The 23,787-nt window shown below is 33.4% G+C and overlaps 1 protein-coding gene, 1 long non-coding RNA gene and 2 other non-coding genes across 4 annotated transcripts; 1 reads left to right on the top strand and 3 right to left on the bottom strand.

The window, feature by feature from the left end:
- The first annotated feature begins 9,998 nt into the window (after nt 1-9,998).
- Nucleotides 9,999-17,351, top strand: atk (artichoke). Its single transcript, XM_065506019.1, has 4 exons — nt 9,999-10,195; nt 12,539-15,038; nt 15,108-15,231; nt 15,367-17,351. The coding sequence occupies exons 1-4, from the start codon at nt 9,999-10,001 to the stop codon at nt 17,349-17,351; spliced, it is 4,806 nt and encodes a 1,601-aa protein (XP_065362091.1).
- Nucleotides 17,352-22,827: 5,476 nt separating this feature from the next.
- On the bottom strand, nt 22,828-23,668 carry LOC135955954 (uncharacterized). Its single transcript, XR_010576317.1, has 3 exons — nt 23,597-23,668; nt 23,336-23,387; nt 22,828-23,145 (listed from the first exon to the last, which is right to left on the bottom strand). It is a non-coding gene; the product is annotated as an uncharacterized LOC135955954 (long non-coding RNA).
- On the bottom strand, nt 23,215-23,301 carry LOC135956112 (small nucleolar RNA Me18S-Um1356). The gene has a single exon (XR_010576352.1). It is a non-coding gene; the product is annotated as a small nucleolar RNA Me18S-Um1356 (small nucleolar RNA).
- On the bottom strand, nt 23,464-23,550 carry LOC135956111 (small nucleolar RNA Me18S-Um1356). Its single transcript, XR_010576351.1, has one exon. It is a non-coding gene; the product is annotated as a small nucleolar RNA Me18S-Um1356 (small nucleolar RNA).
- Nucleotides 23,669-23,787: the final 119 nt, after the last annotated feature.

Genomic DNA, 23,787 nt, shown 5'->3' with positions numbered 1-23,787 from the left:
TAGCCCAGTTAATAATTTGTGTTTTTGGAGTATCCATAAGCAAAAAACATGCAAACAATTTATTGATGTGGTAATAATAATTAATTAAGTGAAAAGAAACAACAACTACCTAAAAATGTTTTAAAAAAAATCAAATTTACAAAATTAAAATTTTGAACATAACAAGGATACAAATTAAACTGATCTTTAATATAATAAAACTTGAATTAAAAATAATTTGCTGTAGGTTTTGAAATTATTAAAAGAAAATTTAAAATAAATATTTTCATGCCAAAAATATTGGAAATAAATAAAGAATATTTTAAGAAAATTTCGGTACTGAGAAATAAGAATTTTTAAATAGGACGAGAAATTATTAAATTAAAAAAAAATTAAGACCAAAATATTTAATTCAAAATGGTTAAAACTGAGCCAATGATAATTTCATCTGTATAAAAAGTTTCATTTAAAAAACTGGTTAAACACTAAAAAAATCGGCTTAACAGCAGGCATTTGGGTGGATCTAATATGTTTCTAATTATATTACAGAAATTTCCAATTGAATTTCAGAAATTTCTTATTATACTTCAGAATTTTCTAATTGAATTTCAGAATATTCCAATTATATTGCAGAATTTTCCAAATATATTTCATAATTTTTCAATTGTATTTTAGAAATTTCCATTCAGAAAATTCTAATAGCAAAACCAATGAAAATATCTGAAATACAAATAGAAATTTCTGAAAAACAATATGAAAATTCTGAAATACAATTACATAGAAAATCTTAAAGTATAAATTTAAAATTCTGAAATACAAATGGCAATTTCTGAAATATAATTGTGGAAACACGCCAATAAACTTAAATTTACTGTGAACATGCGTATCGAGCTGCAGAACGATTAATCTGCAGACTTATTTTCCAAACAATTGCTGAAAATTGGCAACGGCAAAATCCCGGTTGACATTTCAACAGGCTGCCCTTTCCCTTAGCTTTCTTTCTGCCAGTTCACCGAATCAAAATCCGAACTCATCCGAAAGGTGTTTCCAAACATTGCAAAAAATTACATTTGTAGCACGTCTGCGAAAAATATGAAAGTCGAAGAATTAAATTTTAAGATTCAAAGTGAAATCACTGTCAAATTGATGGATTCCGTTACTTCCCAAGTTGATGTCGTCAACTATCCAACCGAGTTTTTAAACAAATCAAATTGGGAGAACCATATTAATTGTTTTATGGTCATAGCCGAATATAACACTCTTACTTGTTGTAATTTTTTTCGCACAATAAGTTTTTTAATTAGTTAGTAAGAATAGGGCTAGAGTCAAAATTTCGGACGAATCCAAATACAATTTATGAGACAGTGATGGGAGAACATTTGTAACATGTCCGAAGGGAATGACTGGAACCCAAGTACATAAATAAGACAGTCAAATTTGGCAGTTGCAGTATTATGGTGTGAGGCTGTTTTTCAGACAATGTATGGGTCCAATTCGTCTCATAAAAGAAAATTTTAAATATGCCCCTAGTTTGGATATTTCAGTACGACAATGACAACTAACGCACCTTCAGGGCTACATTCCAATGAGGAACAAGCTGTTAAGTGGCCTGTCCATTCGCCAGATCTGAGTCCCATAGAAAACCTATGGGAAATTGTAGATAGCAAAATATGGACTCAGATGTGGTTAATGGGAATGCATACGACTGAATCTTTAATTGGTTGAATGCATCGTCGCTGTAAATCTATATAAATGAAAATCAAATGGCGTTCGTTAGCAATTGCATCAGTTGAGAATGTTGGTCATAGTCAAACTTAGGTTTTTACGGAATGAAAAATTGACCATGCCCACTTTTACGCTCACTTTTTTCGATTTATTTAAAATTTATTTAAATTCGTAGTGAAATTCGTAAGAAAAATAAAGTACTAAAGTACAACGACCTACCCTAAAACAGTTTTTTCAAAATAACTCAAAATTTTGAGGGTGTTTCAAAATTTTTTAAAATGGTTTTAACCCAGATATGCCGACGGCTTGAGCTTGATCATTTTAAAAGTACTTTTATATTATTTTGGAAGCAAATGAGAAATAAAAAAACATTGCAAATATAGTTTTTTTAAAAATTTATTGAAAAGTGGTTTTTAAGTCGTCCTATATATAGGCCATTGGGGTCACAACAACAAAACTAAAACGCAATAATGAAACATTCATGCATATAACAATCAAGCTACTCTTTATAAATATAAATTCCAAAAAAATATAGTACTTATTCACTTGTAAATGTACAAAATTTTACTTTCCGTACAAACGAGTTATGTCCATAATGACTGAATATGAGCATTATGAAAATATCACAAATTAAAAATTCAATAACTCACCCATGAGGTATTGGTGAGTACTAAGTATGTGAACAAATAAAAATGGTATTTTGATAAACGTGACGTATCCTGTAAACAAGAACTACATGTAGTACAGTCGGCATCCGCTAATAACTTGGCCAATAAGGGTTTAAGCAAGAAAAGGAGCTCGATCTGTAATCACTCATATTTTTGAACAAAAATCTATTTTTTATACAAAAATCTCAAATTATCTAACTAGGCCAATAAGCATTTAATCAAGAAAAGAAGCTCGATCTGTGATCACTCATATTTCTGACCAAAAATCGATTTTTTTTATATAAAAACTCAAAATATCTAAAATCGTTAGTAACTTGGCCAATAAGCGATTAATCAAGAAAAGGAGCTCGATCTGTGATCACTCATATTTCTGACCAAAAACCGATTTTTTTATATAAAATCTCAAAATAAAAATTATCATTCAACAATACGATTTATTTTCTTTTTAACTATTTTTGTCCATTTCAAACCGCTTCTCACAATTCACAAATCGAACACAAGCATTTTTTTAATTAGGACAGGACAACGTCTGTCGGGTCAGCTAGTCTGTAATAAAAGGCAAGTTATATCCAACAGAGTCAATAAAAGGGCCAGACAATTTTTGTAAAATTTAAACATAAGATTACATCCCTATTGGAATCTAAAAATATTTGGATTATCATTTATAGATGGAACATATTATAAACTTTTCTAGATCTAAGAGTCAAATACAATATTGGCTTCCAGTATTGGCTTTATCTATTGTACTGTCTAATAGGAATTTTAAGAAAATATCTATCTATATACTTATCAGAAAATTATAAGTGAAGGCTTATGGGTAGTAGTAGTAGTTCTTTGACATACTTTGAACTAATTAATTTATTTGCCTGCTTAAGAACCATATAAAAACCGTTTAGTAAAAAAAATTAACGTTATTATAATTAATGCGTCAAACGGCAGACATTCCTGTCAGACTAATTAAATAATAACATTATTAAATTCGTTGTGAATATTAAATAAAATGTTCTAAATAGAATAAAACATAACAATGTATGTAAGTATACATACATACATACATACATACTCGTATAATGCAAAATCGTTATTTCAAAACAAATAAAACTTAAAATCTAGATTAAAGAAAATATTATTTAAACTTTTGTTAACAAACATTATGGATTTTTAGTCTTAATTCAAGATTTCGAAATAAAAAAGTAAAAAGACATTTAGATGCGCTACAAAAGTAAATTTGTAGAAAATTGTTACACCAAAGGAAAAAATATGTTTTTTTAATTTTTATAAGTATGCAGCTGGAAAAATTTCTAAAATAGTTTAGATGTAAAGTGTTAAAAGTGAGGAGCTGATGGCAAAATAAGTAGTAAAAAAGTGAAAGGTAAAAAACGAAGTAAACCAATCTAAAGTTTCTTTTCAAGGCAGCTCTTCTGTACTCGTTTTTAGCATGCAAAATAAAAGAAAGTCTTAAAAAACATTAAACAGGAGACAGTTTTTGTTCAGAATAAAATGTGGAACTGGTATAGATTCTTCGATCATTTAATCAACTCTTGAATACTTTTGCCATTTACTTTATTTAAATAACGAAATTCCTAAAATAGGGAAATTATTTTCCAAAAATTTTTAACCGTTTCGAATTGGTGGCCAACATTGTCTTAAATATTTACGAAGAAAATATATTATTTTAAAGAGAAAGCTACTGATTATTCTTCTGCGGTTTATACATATTCTGATTTAAAAAAAAAAACTTTTAAATGAATTACTAATTTTTTCTAGGAACAAGCTCCTAAGAGTAAGTATCGTGATCTGTCACAGAGTGCCTAACAGCTGTCAATTTATAAAGGGTCTTTCATCAGTCGTAAAGTAAGTCTGGGTTGATTAACGACTCGCGCGTCATTGCAATTATTTTTTAAGTGCAATCAGGCCCGTTTTAGTTTTTTGCCTTCGACAATTTTGCGTCTCACTCTGACACGTGTGTGATGTAAGGCTTCGTATAACGGTTCCTATTATAAGTCGTTTGCACCAACCGCATGTCCTTTAATTTGATAAACCCTGGTGGAGAAAATTAAAACTCTTCGTTACTGGTGGAGTACCAATTAAAACTCACATCGTGAAGTCTTTTAAGCGTTCCAGCTTCCTATATGAAGATATAGGTCGACTTGGGACTTACTTAAATCGGACTTACTTGATATATTTTATTCGCGCATCAGTTCTTGGTGTCTGTCCCGAACTAATGATTTTGCCTATCACTTTGGGTGACAACTAGTTACATAAAGACTAATTATTTTAACATGTACATGTCCTAAGTAGGGGATAGCTGGTCCAAAGTAGTCAACGCATTGAGTTTGCATACCAGTTAAATAGAGTCAGTTACCTTACTAGCTACGAAACTAGTTACTTAATCAGCTACGAAACTAGTAATTTAAAAAGGTACGGGTGCAAATTGAACTCAAAAGACTCTCATGTGTTAATAACCGATTGCTTGTAAACAAACTTTCCTCCGACAATTCTCCAATAGATTACTTCAGGTGGGTAAAGTAATTACATTCTAAAGAGCAGTACAAAAGTTTGCTTAGAAACACTTAAATGACAATTGACTTCACGCTAAATTACATGGGATGTTAATGTAACCAATTGACTTCTCTCCGCATTACAAAGAGCACATATATACTTTTAAAATGGATTCAGGCAAGTGAAAAGATATTTGTGACAATTACTGTCTATAAGGGAGACATTGACTACTTCCGTAACTGCTACGAGTTTGGAAGACTTATCGCTACCACTATGTATGGAATATAATATGAAATATCAAATTGTCCATGGCTCTAGTGCATGAATCAGGCTGAATATTACTGATGGCATGGGCTATTCTGGCTTTTAGGGCCGCTGTGGTTTGTGGCTGATTCGCATAGAACAGCGTCTTAAAAAAACCCCACAAAAAAGATCTAACAGGGCCAAATTGCACGATCTGGGTGGTAAGTTCACATCACCTCCACGTGAGATAACCACGTGGCATGAGCGTTTTCAAATAAAATCTAAAATCCACGCCAAACAGTGACTTTTTCGGGATTCAAATTCGACAATTTTGTTTGAAATTAGCCTTATTGCTGAAGATGATTTTTTGATGAAAAACGAACAGAATATCCATTTTGTTAAACCAATTTTGACCGTGTTGTTGAACGCTATATCCGTTCATGATGATTTGGCAAAAAACTGAATAAATGTCATATTTAGCTTCAACAATATGGCCGTCATCAACTGTCAAAGTTAGGAAGACCCTATTCACGTAGAACCAGTCACATAACTAGTTCCATAACATTCCACTAGGGCAGTAGTTAATTTTCAAACCACCCACCCAAAAAGAAAATCTACAAACAAAAACAAATCAACAAACACACATGAATACATATTGATGTACGATAATGCCATTACAATGACGAACAACAACACGACAATAATTTCAAGGTTCGTTAGATGCAATCGTAAGCATTTGTAATTTAACGAGTATTTATTCGGTACAAAGAACGGAACTTGATGTTACGATTTTGATACATACACATGCGCAGTTAATTGCACATACAGACACACTTGAAAACATCGTATCATCGATTGCAAAATATTTACGAAAAAAACTGAAAACACCAACTCAAACACCCAAAGACTAGTTAGTTATTTATTTGCTTACTTAATTATTTATGAACAACTAACAAACTTTCAAAAATGTTTCATTATACGTTCAATATTTAGATGCAGTAAATTTACGTACATACATACATATGTATGTACGAGGGTAATCTGGAAAATAATTTAGGCCCTAATTTTGTAAATCACGTCACCAAAGTGATGTTTATGTGCAAAACAAAAACAACATTTCACACATTTTAAAAATTTGTTTTTGTTTTGTGTACACAATTTTCAAATTATGAAAGGCGAATCAACGCTTGAATTTTTGTGCGTTTGTTTGGTTCACAATTTGTACATAAAACAAAAACAAATTTTTGAAATGTGTGAATTGTTGTTATTGCTTTGCACATAAATATCACTTTGGTGACGTGATTTACAAAATTAGGGCCTTAGTAATCTAAAACAACTTTCTAGTATAGAGGTAGAGTCAATTATAGACCGATCCTCACAAAAGTTGGTAGAAAGATTTAGTTTCATATAAAACTCGTTTATGTCCAATTTTATCACGATATTAATTATAATAAGACAATTATGAATGTTCAAGTCTTTCTCATGTATGGGGACACTAGGACCCCATTTTCGAATTGTTATTTTAAATTTAAAGTTTTTTTTAAATTTAAAAAATAAAATTTTTTTTAAATTTTTTTTTTTGGTGAAAAAAAAATCGTGTTAAAAATTTTTTTTCCGATTTTGACCCATAGTAGGTCCAACTTACTATGGGGTTATATACGTCGTTGCAAAGGTCTTAAATATCTATCATTAGATATCCATATTGTCTATATTAATGACTTAGTAATCCAGATATAGGTCAAAAATCGTTTTTTCCTCATATCTCAGCCATTTAAATAGGAAACTTCTCGAAAGCATGTCTGACAGAATTGTTGCAGATTTGTATCCCGAAGATATCTGGGGTCTTCGGAAAGTTGATTTCAACAGACAGACAGACGAACATGGCTTAATCGACTCCGCTATCTAGAATGATCCAGAATATACATATATACTTTATAGGGCCGGAAAATTATATTGTGGAAATTACAAACGGAATGACAAACTTATATATGTATGTATACCCTTCTCACGAAGGTGAAGGGTATAACAATGGATGTGTATGTTCCGTATGCACTCAAAAACGGCTGAACCGATGTTGATGAAATTTTTAAAGAATCTTCAGAATAGCCGTTGGTTTACAAATTATTATAAGTGAAAATTTAAAAAAAATGTCACAAAAAATATGGCATTGGTAAAACATAGCCAAATCCCGGAAGATCAAGGAAAGAAGAGCAGCTGAAACAGCTGCAGAACGCGAATCCCGTCTTGAGGAAAATGAGTCTAGAGCCGCAGAAGCGAAAAGAGAAAGGGATTCACGTATTCAGCTAATGTGTAGCAGTGCATCTTTATCCAGAGCTGCAGATACACCCCAACAGCATATTGAAAGACTAGAAGCCAATCGCTCCAAAATGGCTAGATCAAGTGAAAGAATTGATTTGAGCTGTATGAGCCGCTTCAAAGTTACATTTCCGGCGCCACTCTGATTTCTAAGCACCTTCAAGATATTCGAAAGTACAACTCATGCTTTCAAATGACATCCTTCGGGGCAACTTGCTGGAAACTTTGCCCGTTAATCCTAGATCAATGCCCGCAGATGAGTTGAACGCATGCTAGAAATCTTCATACCTTTGGAACCGAGTCGAAAAAATCACATTATCTACAAACAATCGTGTGCATTTTCTGCGAGAATCTTCTGCCGAAACATTCTTAAAACAACTGATGGATATCGGATTTGGAAAAATTCCAATTGATGCCGCCACAAATGAGATTTCGTTGTCGCCGAACTTCTAGAGCCGCAGAAACGAAAAGAGAACGCGAATCACGGCTTAAGCAAATGTGTAGCAGTGCATCTTCATCGAGAGCTGCAGAGACAGCCCAACAGCATATTGAAAGACTAGAAGCCAATCGCTCCAAAATGTCTAGATCAAGAGAAAGAATAGATTTGAGCTGTCTGAGCCGCTTCTAAGTTACATTTCCGGTGCCACTCCGATTTCCAAGCACTTCCTTCAAAATATCCGAAAATACAACTCATGCTTTCAAATGACGTCCTTCGGGGCAACTAGTTGGTGACTTCAGCCTATGAACATGAGTGTGCATTTGCTGCAAAACCCTTCTGCCAAAACATTCTCAAAACAACTGTTGGACATAGGAATTGGAAAAATTCCAATTGATCCCACCACAAATGAGATTTCGTTCCCGCCGAACTTCTGTCTAATGCAAATGAATATTCTTATGTCGTTGTCGACAAGGTATTCCCAAGTCATACAATCAACTACAACAATTGGGATTGTCAGTGGGAACGTGCAACTTCGGCACCAAAAAAAAGGATGATGTCAACAAACTCAATGACCAAATTCAATTGAAACAGCCTAGCGAAACAATGAAATACAAGTCGATAGACACAGTAATGAAATAAGAACAAGCCGTCAATTATACTACTGTATTCATTGGAACCAGCTGGAATGCCACCACATGTAATAATATTGAAGGTTGCATCACCGATAATGCTTCTCCGCAACTTAAACGCGCCAAAATAATGCAACGGAACAAGATTGACCATCAAAAAATGTTCACCAAATTCAATTGAGGCAACAATCATGGGTGGCAGATTCAAAGGTGAAGACGTACTCCAACTACTTACCATTTGAATTCAAGCGGCTCCAGTTCTCCCTTTTCGTCTTGCCTTTATATTAACAAAGCACAAGGTCAAGCTTTTACTGTTGCTGGCTACAATTGGAAAATTCATGTTTTTCTTTGTACTTATAGATATCTGCTAAAATTTTGCCCTATTACCACCTCATCCGCCGTCATCTGGCTACAGATAATAAGTGTATCGGCTGCTCAGTCAGGGCGTGGGAGTCAGTGCTTTAGTTTTGTCCGACACTTTATATTAAAATCGAGATCGAGATGCAATATAAAACAGATGTTTTCTAAGGGCCAGCAACGCGTGCCGGGTTCAGCTAGTACAATATAATTTCACAGTAATTAGAACTAATTTGTACAATATTTTATCAAGATTGCCGCGTAATCATATTTATGAATGTTCAAATAGTATTCCGGGGGGACATTTATATGGGGACTATGTAAAATCATGGACTATTATTGTCCATTTTCAATACCAAACAAACCTTATCAACAGAGCGTATTTGTGGCATTTTACAGCCAGCTGCTCCTTTTGTTTGGAGCCTATCGTGTTTTCAATAGACATACAGACGGACATAGCCAGATCGTGTTACAATCTTAAGAGGGCCCAGAATATATATACTGTTGGTTTGCAACGAATATTTTGATGTGTTACAAACGCAATAACAAAATCAGTATACCCTCATCTTTTTTGATGGTGGCTATAAACATTTTTATACAAATTTACCCAAAATAATAGGTTTTTCAATTGTTTGAAAATATTTTTTGAACTGACCTCGTACAATGTTGCGCATGCTCATTTTTATTGTGTTGTTTTCTATTTATTTTTCGAACTAATAACAACACAAAAACAGATATTTCAACATACTATAGTTGTAGATGTTGTTTAACTTTATTTTACAACAATTGAAGAGTCAAAGACGCTTCCTTAGCTTAACTGAACAACAACAATAGCAAAAGCAAAATTGTTACATGATATAACAATAACAACAACAACATCTAAAGAAGTAAATAGAAATTTATGAAGCGTTTTCTCGGTTGCTATTGTTGTTCAATGACACTGTTTTTCATCATCATTTTTGCCATGAAAATGATGAAAAAAAAAACAAGATTTATTTCATTTACAGCTTAAGTTTAAGGAAATTTTCTTAAATTTCATCATTAATTTATGTTTTTGTATTTAATTTTCAGACAAAATGCTGAAATCTTTGCCTCACTTTATTGGCCAAATGACTTACAGATAAAAGTCTGTGCACAATCATGAAAAGGAGACGCAGTTTACGTACGACCCGGACCAATAGTCTGTGGATAGATTTTGTGTATAATTTTTTATTTTATTGTTGGATTTTAAGTTATTTACTAGTTGATGTTAATGCCGAGGTCGGCATAGGTTGCCCACCCTCAGAAGCCATACTACCCTGTCGCTGTTCATTGAGGGGCAAGGAAATACAAATATGGTAAGTTTTTTTTAGCATGAAATGATATTAGCTCGTAAACGATTAGATATATCTAAATTAAATTTATAATACTTCCTTTGTCTCCGAGTTAAACCAACCAGATTCCCTAATGAAGGAGTAGATTCGTCTAAGATTCTTCCTTGATAGCCCATCCAAGCATGATAGAAATGGGGTTCCGAGGATGCGTTCCCTCAGATTTGTCAGAGCCGCGAAATGCCAGAAAAGGATAGACACAGTCTCCTCCTCTTCTTCATTATGACAGCTTCTACAGTCTTCTAGCATGTGTCCGAATTACACAGTGTCCTATAATAAAGGAAACAATTAGCTAGGCCAGGTCGACCTCGTTGTAGCGCGGGAAGGTTCATTGGTTCACCTGTTTTGTAGCTTCTGCTGTACAGCTATCTTAAATTTATCAAGGGAAATACCAGAAAAGGGGTTGATCGCCTCCTCATTCATCTGTTATATAATTACCCTGATTTCCATCATGTCCAGGGACCCATATAATCATTATCCTATAATGTCTCGCTATCGCATTTAGGGATACCCGGTATTCCTCGGTTAAATATACATATATCACCAGATATTCGATTGGAAGAAATTTCCGCCTGAAGATCAGTACAGAAGTTAGGTAGCCTAAGGTAGTATTTTATCCCAAAGTTTTCAATTTAGAAACCTCCACCGACCCTATTTCCCATTTAAGAGCCGTCAGTATATATCCTTATGATGAAGATTCGGCGCTGCCACAAATCCCTGTTCGGGATTATAATATGGAAATGTCTGTCTTACTATGAATGTGGCCATAGTAATTCAGTATCTTAGAGTGCACAAGATCCTTACCAGACCAAGAACAGTCAGCATTCAGTCCCACAGCAGAGTTGAGAGCCATTTCTATCAGCATTAAATCAACTGGTAACCAGTTTAATATAGTAAAAAGTACCTTAGAAGAGGTACACCTTAGAACTCATTAAACGGCCTTCCGGTGAGTAGAATTCACCAAGGCGTGCCATAAAACAAGATGTTTTTAACAACTGCTTTGAAAATCCAATTTACACCCCTCGGCATAATACCCATGTAAGTAACAATTGCCCATGTAAGTAACAGGCGTTTAGATTCCATGGTAATATTTTATATAGAATGATGTCAAGAATCTCAAGACTAATTCCATTCAGTTTAGGTGGTCTAAAGTCATCGATCTTGTACCTCCTAGTGAAGAGAACCAATTACGTCTTTTGGCGGATCATACATAATGCCGATTCCATAATACTAGGTATTGTATCCAGAAATTTACTAGATATTAATACCGCAACATCATCAGCATACGCGATTGTTTTAATCCTTCTGCTGTCCATCTTGAGCAACAGGGTATTCATAGCCATATTCCAAAGAAGTGGTGATAGTACACATCCCTACTGGGTTCCACGATTGACCACTTTTGAAACACTAATGCCGCCTAAGGTAGCACATATGACTCTATAACCGAGTATCTTTCCGACTATTCAGCTAACACATAGATCAATCCCAAGTTCGTACATCGCAGATAGGATGGTATCGGGCCTGACATTGTTAAAACCTCCTTCAATATCGAGGAAGGCAACAAGTGAATATCAAGTGATGTTGATTCTTCAATGGAGCCAACTAACGAATCCACAGATCTGCACTTGGTGTGGGAATGTTGGGATTTAGAGATGACTTCCGTCGGAATGGTTATTGTCAGGTATACATCAATCACCCTTTCTAGTGTTTTCAGCAGAAAGTATGCAAGACTAATTGGTCTATAATCCTTAGGATTGGTATGAGTCGCCTTACCTCATTTAGGAATGAATACTACTCTACACCTCGTCCATCATGTAGGAATATAGGTACATCTGATACACGCTGTGTATATATTAGTAAGCCATGGTACAACTATTTCTTCGTTCTTCTGAAGATCAGTAGGAATGATGTCATTCTGCCCGGGGTATTTAAACAGGCCGAAGCTTTTATAGCTTGCCTTCTCTTGAAATTTTAAAGGTTTTCAGTGCAAAATGTGTATAGTATTCCAACTACTTACTAACCCATGAAAATACAAATCAACTCAAATCACCCCAGCACCGACTATGTGAAATTTCATTAAGATATATCCAATCGTTCATGAGCTACCAAATTATATTTCCAAAATAAAAAGTTTCTACCCACTGTGAAATCTTCAATTTCCTTTCCTTTTTATGTAAAATGTTTTGTTCGCATTTATGTTTTATGCTTTATTATCTATCACGTTCGGCCCATGATGGCTATGCAATTAGAATAAAAGAACCCCATTCATAGTTTTTACAAATATTTACTTATTTCTCCTTTTTCATTTAGGTGCTCACACAGTAATTTACCCCAAATAATGGACGGCATCAAAGCAGTCGAACGGAATATTAAAGGAGCCATCGATGAACTAGTGCTCGAAAACAATCAACTACCTGCCCTGCCGGGCCGTTTCTTTGGTTCTCTACAAATAGTGCGGCTAATGTTGCGTTACAACAGCATTGAAAGGGTGTCAAATGGTTGGCTCAATGAACTGGAAAACTCATTGGTAGAAATTTATATTGTGGAGCCACAGTTAAGAAGTATACCGGTCGAAAGTTTAAATGGCATGATCAACATGGTGGCTATTACCATACAAAGTGATGAACTAAAACATTTGCCAGACTTTTCGGGTCTACTGAGTTTGACGTACTTGAGTGTTCAAAGTAAATCATTGACAGAGTTGCAATCTCATTGGTTTAGACACTTGCCGAAATTGCAAAATATACACATTACTGGGGGAGAACATTTGAATCGTTTGGAAAACGGTTTATTTGATGGTCTAATATCGTTAAAGAACTTGGATCTAAGTAGGAATGGCATAAATTGGATACATTTGAGGGCATTGGCAAGATTACCGAACTTGGTGAGTTTGAAATTGTCCTACAATCAAATCAGTGATGTAGGTATGATTGGGCGCATAATAAAGGATTTGGAGAATTTAAAAAAGTTACGCTTGGATCATAATATAATCAATATCATAGAGGATGGCTCATTTGTGGACCTGCCGCATTTGAGTGAGCTGCACTTGAATGACAATCGTGTTACCGAAATAGAATATGGAGCTTTTCTGCGTACGCCCATGTTGAAAACAATATATCTACATAACAATCATATTAAGAGAATTCATCCGGAATCTTTTTTGCAAGCCTCAGGCAGTGGGGTGGAAACCATGTATTTGTATAATAATGAGATAGAACATGTTACGGAGTTGAGATCTATGTTGGAAGCTTTGCCGGCCTTGAAATTTTTGGATATAAGTAATAATTTTTTGAGAGATATACATTTTGGTGCTTTGCGTGGCCATGGCACTTTGGAACAGCTGCATGTGAACAATAATCTACTGAGAAATATTGAAAGAGATGCTTTAATGGCGATGCCCGCTTTAAGGGAGCTGCGTTTGAGAAACAACAGTTTGTCCCATGAATTGTCAATGCCATTTTGGAATTTGCCCGGTCTAAAGGGTTTGGATTTGTCTTTAAATAATTTTAGATCCGTAGACTCATTTTTGTTGGCTGGTTTACCCTCTTTGAGACGTTTGGATTTGAGTGAAAATGGTTTAAATAAATTGGATCCTACGACCTTTATACACAATGCCATGTTGGAAACTTTAAATATATCGGCCAATGAATTGGTTTTGGTGCATCCAGCTACTTTTCGCAATTTGGATCGTTTGTTCGAGGTGGATTGTAGTTTCAATCAATTATTGGAAATCATACCAGGACTGCCAAAAATTGTGGAAAGAATTTCGGTGCGTGGAAATTTGATATCCAATCTTCCTCAATTGGCTAGTAAAACTATGAATTTGCCAAATTTAAGAATGTTGGACTTGAGTCTCAATCGTTTAGAACATTTGCCCAAATATGCCTTTCAGGGCACCGTGCAATTAAGGGTGCTTAGTTTAGCCAATAATCGTTTAAGAACTTTGGATGATACGGCCTTCATAGGTGCCAATCGCTTAGAATTGCTGCATTTACAGGAAAATCAATTAATGAATATAGATGAACGTAGCTTGCTGCCTTTATCGGAGTTAAGGAATCTTAATTTACATGCCAATAAATTGGCTATTATAACCGATAATTTGCTTTCGAATAATAGCAAACTGGAACAATTGGATTTGTCCCATAATAATATACGATCCATAGCCCCATCAGCATTTGAGTCTCAAAAATCTCTGGAATATTTAGATCTATCGGGCAATGCTTTGACTGATATGTCCATATCTTTAGCAAACTTATTAAATTTAAAAGATATTGACCTCAGCTACAATCAAATCTCCCATATCCATAGCGAGGTAATTACGGCTTGGCGCCAGGTGCTTGAAATACGTCTATCTAATAATTTAATTACGGAACTTAAACGTGGCTCTTTCCGTAACTTGGTGAAATTACAATACTTAGATTTATCTAGTAATGAAATTAGTGTTGTGGAACCTGGAGCTCTAAAAAATCTGCCAGATCTTCAGGAGTTCGTTTTAGCCGACAACAAGCTGTCCGAATTAAAAGATCATGTCTTTGAAGATTTGCCCAATTTATTGGCTTCACATTTTCAATACAATAATCTACGTTTTATATCGTCGGAAAGCTTTTTCAATTCACCCTCTATGGTGTTCTTGAATTTATCAAATAATCATTTTCGCAATATGGAAAATATTGGTCTGCGTACAATGCGCAATTTGGAAGTGCTGGACTTGTCAACTAACGGCGTTAAAATGGTGTCAACAATGCCTTTGAAATCCTTGAATTGGTTGGTGGAATTGAAAATGGATAATAATGAAATATGTAAAATTCAGGTGAGTTAGGATGGTGCTACTTATGTTATAGGATGTATTAATCTATTGTGGAGTAACTCACTTTTTCAGGGTTCTCCATTTGAAACGATGCCTCGCTTGAGAGTTTTATCCATGCGTAATAATCGTTTGCGCACTATTAAGGAGAGGACATTTCGAAACTTGAGAGGCAATATAGCCATTATAGATATGGATGGTAAGTTGCAAATGCCTATTCCCGTCATCGCCAAAATAACATGGCCGCCAGGGACTGTCAACATCGCTCCTGTCTTATCGGGAACCACTTGGTAAATTTAAATCATTACTTTAAATTTTATTTTTATCTTTCTAGGCAATCCCATAGATTGTTCCTGTGAAATGCAATGGCTTTCGGTATGGCTGCAGGAAACAAATTTCCCCTATCCTGGACCCAAATGCCAAGATGGTCGTCTTCTAAGAATGTCACGCATTGATAAAAACTTGTGCAACAACTATGACGACAACAATCCACGAAATGGTGGAGCTTACAGCGAAGGTGAAAGTACAAATCATCTGCCACTGCTTAACGAACACGGTGATATATTCCAAAGAGATTTACACGATGAATATAGCGAGGAATGTGATGCCTATGAAACGCCAATTGGAGAAAGACCTTTGGCCGGGGAAAGTGAATATTTTTATGATCAATATGTAGACTATCCACCTGCCAACGAGACAGCGGTTTCGCAACAACACGAACACTCCTCTTCGGGCACACACATCGCCACCACTAATACCGTACTGAATCTGCACAGAAAACCAGTGGTTGCTACCCCGATTAGCTCAAACATAGACTTGAACAATACAATTTTGAATACCAACTATTTCAAAAAGAAACCGGGCACTCCCTATTCTTCATCTTCGCCATTTACCTTTTTTGGTTATCCCATACCTAGTTTGAGTTTGGGAAGATTTTTTGGAGCCAATCAACGAGGACGTAAAGATAGGGGTGATTATGGCATGACGGCTGCCTCATCCACTATAACGACTACTAGTGAAATGCCGGCTACGCACCGCATGCATACCGGATCGGGCAAAGTGCGCATGTATCAACCCAATAGTGCTGAATTTGAGAAATATCTTAAGGATAAAGACGAGGCGGCGGAGGATTCTCAATATGCAGATGCCAATGGCCGTAAAAGATTCATGGAAATATCCTCAGACGAGACCTCGGCCAGTTCGGAGAATCCATCTAGTGTTTTTAAAACAGGCTTTAGGGTACCAACTAGTGTAGAGAGAGGAGGTTTTAAGCCTATAGTACCCGAAAATAATGGCGGCTTTATGCCGGTGCATGATCCATCAAAAAGGAGAGGCATAGTGGAAGTGGCTTCGCCTTCATCGAAAATTGATAAAACAAATCGCTTAAGTCAAGACTATGAAAAATCCTTGAACACATTTAAGCAAAAAATACCGCCAACAACAACTGAATCTTCCATGAGCGAAGAAATTGAGTCACACACATATTATGTCACCGAGGCGTCTACGGAAGAGACAACAACTTATCGTCCAACAATACGTAACACCATTAATACCACACGAAAACCTTCAACGCCCCTCATGAAACCATTCACCACAACGTCTACAACCACCACTAGTACAACTAGCATGCCTACGACTTCTAAGGCGCCCCTCACCACTCCCAGGGATTCTTATGAATCCGAGCTATATGATGACGATCTGGAAGCCCAATCAGTAGGCATGATGAAACCACCACCTCTTATACAGACCACAACATCTGAAACCATATTACTAATACCACCACCCGAAGAGTTGGTTGAACAAATCAAAAGACAATCATGGATCCATACTACACCCAAACAAGATTCTCAAGAATCGAATAACTATCTCACAACCATTACAACATCCAGCACCACTACTACAAGCACAACCACAGCACCTGATACCATTACTTACACTACAACAACCACAATTCCCCTACCCTACCTACCACGTCCGGGTGGTGCAGCACGATCAACCATAACAAAAGTCTATACACCACAAACCTTAAATCAGCACTTACCCACGGCTGAGGAATACCAAAGGACAACGCCCAGTCTTTCATCTAAAGCGTATCAAACCGAAGAACCTCAACTAACGGCAAATGCCCAAAAACGCGATGAACCCATCGATCGCAAAGATGGCATGGACTGGTATTATGAGAGTTTTAAAAAAACTCGTACAAGTGGTGCGATAAAACCGGTTTTTAGCGACTCTAGTTCTCTGAGAAGTTCAGCAGTTAGAGGAAGTTTATCCATTTATCTAGTTTTAATTTGTTTGAGTGTTTTGACCATGGCGTAATGATTATAAGGTGTATGCGTTACGGCAACAAATACAACAATACAAAAACAAATAACTTTTATAGTGTCAAAAACAACTGACATAATGTATACAAACTACAGCAAAAAAAATTTTGACAAGATTGAAGTTGTAAACAAACTCGAGCAAAAAAATAATCAGCTGTTTGATTAATGTCACCTTGTATATCATTACACCATGGTTTTGACTTTATAAAATTATTGAAAATATTGAAAAAAAACATTACAAAATTAATTAAATTAGTTTAATAGTTTTAAGATTTTTAAATATTAAATTATTGAAATAAAAATAAAGAGTAGATTTAAATTAAAACATAAGCTGAAATAAACTGATTTAATAAGTGGGGGTTAGTTCAGTTAGTCAAGAAATAATGAAGTTTGATATTCCCTAGAAGAGAACACCTGAAAAACATTACGGAATGAAGGCGAAAATGTGAGCAATGATCACACCTATGAGCACTCTAACACTACTATTGTAAAGATTCAGTATCAGTCTTTACCTGTAGTATTCAATCTGAGCCACAGTGATCTGGAGATAATACAGTCTACTCTGATTCTTAGTGAGCAAAATTTCACCGATACCTCCCTCACCATTAAGGATAGTTCTAGTTCAGCTAAAAATAATGCCTAATGAGCAGACGAAATTATTTTTTTTTCCAATTTCTCCTAAAATCACGAGGTGTGAGATGTATTGGAATCACTAAAAAAAATTCAATTTCAAAAAAATGCGGGTTAAGGCTTTTTTACATGAAAGAAGAACGAACAGATACATATGGGGCATTTCATGTCAAGTGAACCAACTTTTGAAATCGATGTCTTCCGATCGGGATGAAATTTGCACCAAGGTTAGCTCTATTGGATAGTAACTCAGACACAATTTTTCAACAACATCGGTCGAGAACTCTCTGAGTTATAGGGGGTAAAATTTTGACAATTTGGTCAAACAGGGGTTTTTTCTTATCCATGTAACTTATTACCTATTGTTCTTAGCAAAATGTGTCCCAAATAGTATAGATAGCTATTTCTTCGATCTTTCGAAAAAAAATATTTAAAAAAAAAAATAAAAAATTTTTAATATTTTTTTTCCGAAATCAAAAACTTTTTTGACTTTTTTTTTAAATTTGTTCTCTTTTTTTTTTTTTTTTTTTTTTTCTTAAAATAAAGTTTAGATATTTTCCTTGAACACCTACTTGGTCGCTTAGTGGGATGCGAGTGGGATATCTATCAAAATAAATATTTTGTAACTCAAAACATAAAATTTTTGACTTTTTTTGCAAAATCAAAAACTTTGTTGACTTTTTTTTTCAAAATGGACCCTTTTTTAATCTTTTTTTTAGGCCAAACAAAAGCTTAGATATTATCCTTGAAGACCCTTTTGGTCGCTTAGTGGGATGCGAGTGGGATATCTATCAAAATAAATATTTTTTAACTCAAGACTTACAATTTTTGACTTTTTTTTTTTGCAAATACGATTTTTTTTTCCAAATGGGCCCTTTTTTTAAAAATTTTTTTGTAGTCAAAAGAAAGCTTAGGTCCATTCCTTTAAGATATTTTTAGTCCCTTAGTGGGATGCGAGTGGGATATCTATCAAAATAAATATTTTGTAACGCAAGACATACAATTTTTTAATTTTTTTTTGCAAAATCAAAATTTTTTTCCAATATGGGCCCTTTTTTAATTTTTTTTTTTGCTCAAAAGAAAGCCTAGGTCCATTCCTTTAAGATATTTTTAGTCCCTTAGTGGGATGCGAGTGGGATATCTATCAAAATAAATGTTTTAACACATAAATTGTATGTCTTGAGTTACAAAACATTTATTTTGATATATATCCCACTCGCATCCCACTAAGCGATCAACACCATCTTAAAGGAATAGGCCTAAGCTTTCTTTATAGCAAAAAAAAAAAAATTACAAAAAGGGCCCATTTTAAAAAAAAGTCAAAAAAGTTTTTGATTTTGCCAAAAAATCAAAAAAAAATTTAAAAAAAAAGTCCCATATTGGAAAAAAATTTCGATTTTGCAAAAAAAAATTAAAAAATTGTTACAAAATATTTATTTTGATAGATATCCCACTCGCATCCCACTAAGGGACTAAAAATATCTTAAAGGAATGGACCTAGGCTTTCTTTTGAGCAAAAAAAAAAATTAAAAAAGGGCCCATATTGGAAAAAAATTTTGATTTTGCAAAAAAAAATTAAAAAATTGTATGTCTTGCGATACAAAATATTTATTTTGATAGATATCCCACTCGCATCCCACTAAGGGACTAAAAATATCTTAAAGGAATGGACCTAAGCTTTCTTTTGACTACAAAAAAAATTTTAAAAAAAGGGCCCATTTGGAAAAAAAATCGTATTTGCAAAAAAAAAAGTCAAAAATTGTAAGTCTTGAGTTAAAAAATATTTATTTTGATAGATATCCCACTCGCATCCCACTAAGCGACCAAAAGGGTCTTCAAGGATAATATCTAAGCTTTTGTTTGACCTAAAAAAAAAGATTAAAAAAGGGTCCATTTTGAAAAAAAAAAAGTCAACAAAGTTTTTGATTTTGCAAAAAAAGTCAAAAATTTTATGTTTTGAGTTACAAAATATTTATTTTGATAGATATCCCACTCGCATCCCACTAAGCGACCAAGTAGGTGTTCAAGGAAAATATCTAAACTTTATTTTAAGAAAAAAAAAAAAAAAAAGAGAAAAAATTTTAAAAAAAAGTCAAAAAAGTTTTTGATTTCGGAAAAAAAATATTAAAAATTTTTTATTTTTTTTTTAAATATTTTTTTTCGAAAGATCGAAGAAATAGCTATCTATACTATTTGGGACACATTTTGCTAAGAACAATAGGTAATAAGTTACATGGATAAGAAAAAACCCCTGTTTGACCAAATTGTCAAAATTTTACCCCCTATAACTCAGAGAGTTCTCGACCGATGTTGTTGCAAAATTGTGTCTGAGTTACTATCCAATAGAGCTAACCTTGGTGCAAATTTCATCCCGATCGGAAGACATCGATTTCAAAAGTTGGTTCACTTGACATGAAATTCCCCATATGTATGTATCAAACGATTCAAATCTGTGTTCATATTTTAAAAAAGTACCATACTGTTTGTCTACAAGATATTTGAGTTTTTATACCCTTCCCCTTCGAGAGAAGGGTATATAAGTTTGTCATTCCGTTTGTAATTTCTACATTTTTCATTTCCGACCGTATAAAGTATATATATTCTGGATCCTTATAGATAGCGGAGTCGATTAAGACATGTCTGTCTGTTGAAATCAATTTTCTGAAGACCCCAGATATCTTCCGGACCCAAAACTTCAATAATACTTTCAGACATGCTTTCGAGAAGTTTGCTATTTAAAATCAGCAAAATCGGTCCAGAAATGGCTGAGATATGAGAAAAAACCAGGACAACCTCGATTTTTGACCTATATCTGGATTACTAAGTCATTAATATAGACAATATGGATATCTAATGATAGATATTTCAAAGACCTTTGCAATGACGTATGTAAAACCATAATAATCGGTCAAAATCGGAAAAATATTTTTTAACCCGATTTTTTTTTCACCAAAAGTTTTATTTCGCTAAATATTAAAAAAAAAATTGAAAAAAACAAAAAAAAATTTAAATTCAAAAAAAAATAATTTTTAAAATTTAAAAATAACAATTCAAAAATTTTTTTTCCCTAAAAATTAAAAAACTGCAAAAAAATAAATTTTGTTTACCTAAAAAATTTTAAATTTTTATTTTGAAGTATAATTTGTTGAAGGGTATATAAGATTCTGCACAGCCGAATATAGCTCTCTTACTTGTTTTATACTAAAATATTATATTTCAAAATATGAAATATAAGTGACCACAGATTGAGTTGATTTCTTTTAGAATTGATATAAATAAATACAAAGTTATTAACGATTTAAGATATTTGAGTTTTTTATACTAATAAACGATTTTTGGTGTAAAATATGAGAGATCACAGATTTAGTTTATTTTACCTAAAATCGCAGTATTTACGAAGTTATTAACGATTTAAGATATTTATGTTTTTATACTAAACATTTATTTTTGGTATAAATACCATACAGGGTGCTATTGGAAGCGCCCTATTAGTTAATTTTTGTATGACTGCAGCAACCATTGTTTTAAAATTTTATCAAAACTGGCTTAATCATTTTTATACGGGTTTTAAACAATGAAAATTCGGAATGGTTTTTAAAACTAATAAATTATATGAACTTGTTTTACTGAATCAAGAAAAATCCTTTCCAAGTACATAATTATAATTTTAACCATGATACAACAACATAAGGTACACCCAGTAGAAAATAAATTCTCAATTATACAATTCTTGTAACGTCAAACAAATGAAAATATAAAAAAATATGAAAAAAATCAAAAACAAAGTTTGACGTTATAGGGCTAAATATTGAAAACTCTCCCTAGTGATTCTACCTTCTACAATTATTGTATCATGATTTTAACTATTTAAATCAGTCATGCCCAAGCCCTATACTCTTGGTACTCTTTTGTTTTTGTAATTGCTCTTAGCTATAGGCTGTGTGTTTTGTATACTCACTAGAGCACTCAGCACTAGCAATACAAAATACACAAACAACTTTGTCTTATTATTTATTTTGTCGTTCTTCACAGAATACACACGTGTTAAAGGCAACAACACTTTCGTATGCTTTGCTGGTAAACATTGACGATTGCGATCATCCATGTAGATTTTGTTTTTGTTTATCGTATGATATTTTAAAAATGTGTGTGTTGAAAGTGAGTTTTTTTTCTTTTTTATTTGTATGAATTGGTTTTAACAACAACAAATATTGAATAAAAAGTAGTTTTTCTTTAAATGTATTGGTGTTTACTCTTCCATAAGGAACTTGTGGGCACCCCTGATTTAAATTATAGAACCTTAACATTTCTATTCGTAACTTAGTTTTATTTATCTTACCCCCATTAACACGAAGTCTGATTATGTGTTAACAAATAGTTATACTTACAGTTTTCAAACCAAAATAATTTTAACCGACAGTATAACTATTAGTAAACACATAACCAGACTTCGGGTTAATGGGACTTAATAGTTCAAATTAATAGTCCATTAATATGGAACCTTAGTTCAAATCATAAATTCAAATTAACTGCTATAAATTAGGGTTCTATAAGTCGATAGTTCGATTATTCTAACAATTGATTTCTCGGACGGAAAAAATAATAGATTACGTTATCCCAAAAAAGTCGATTTTTTTCTTTTTTCTAATCAATAAATCTAGCAACCATATACATACATATTTCTTAGTAAAATAGGTTGAAAGTAGACTTTTCATAAATAGCAAAAGTCGACTACTCAAACATTTTTAAAAAATCGAAAGTCGAATTCGACTTTTTGTTCCAATTATAGAATTCGAATATAAATACTACGTCTGTACCTCGGTAAATAAAAAGTTTTAAAATTTGTTTTCTTAGCCGACCATCGGCCAAGCTGAATTTGTATTTTATTTTACATTAAATATTTTATACATATATTTTATTAGTATAACTTTATTTGCCAATAAATTCTCACGGCCCTTTCATGTGAGTTATGACGAAATATCTATGGTATAGAACATCGTTGGTGACTTTTAACCAAAAGTGAGGTTATTTCAAAAATCCATCTTTCATAGCGGTCTTTGATTCCGCCATTCAGCAGTATCGTAACAAAACGATAGCCTTTAGTTAATTAAACCTTCATTTCAAAGAATGTTTTCATTCATACTGCTCCGGATGTCATCCTAAAAAATAACCAAAAGAAAATTTGAGGTTAATTTGATGTTAAATAAAAATCGATTAAATTTTATGAAATGTGTGGATCAGTTGGTGATGCATGTAAAAATAATTCCTCAACGAAATTCAGTTTTGGGTATGAAAATTGTCATCATTAAAGAAAAAAAGAAAGAACATCTTGTGTACTTGGAAACTTACCATTTTCGACATTAATGTTTGTTATATACAGATCCATAGTTTGTGGAGTAATCTAAAAGAGAAATAAAATTATTAGATTTTCATTCGTATTTTGCAAAAATAAAATGTAATGTGGAAATGAATTTGTTATATTCAATTCAGTTGGTGATGCATGTTCAAATAAATCCTCAACGTTATTCAGTTTTGGGTATGAATTTTTTCATCAATTTAATATACAAATTAATTTAAAGTATTTTATGAATATTTTTATTATAAACTCACCATTATTATTTATAAATTTCTGTTGTTTTTAACCGAAGTAAAAAATACACGTCTAGTCCAATTGAAGAACAGTATAGTAAAGACAAATTAACTAGCGTTAGTACACGTGGTTAATTAATGCCCACAGTTGTATAAACGTGCCTATATGAATTCATATAAGATGGATTCAGTCAAACAGCTGATAACTTTTT

This window comes from Calliphora vicina, chromosome 3 (genome assembly GCF_958450345.1).
Source record: "Calliphora vicina chromosome 3, idCalVici1.1, whole genome shotgun sequence".
NCBI lineage: Eukaryota > Metazoa > Arthropoda > Insecta > Diptera > Calliphoridae > Calliphora > Calliphora vicina.
This window is presented reverse-complemented; position numbering and strand designations above follow the sequence as displayed.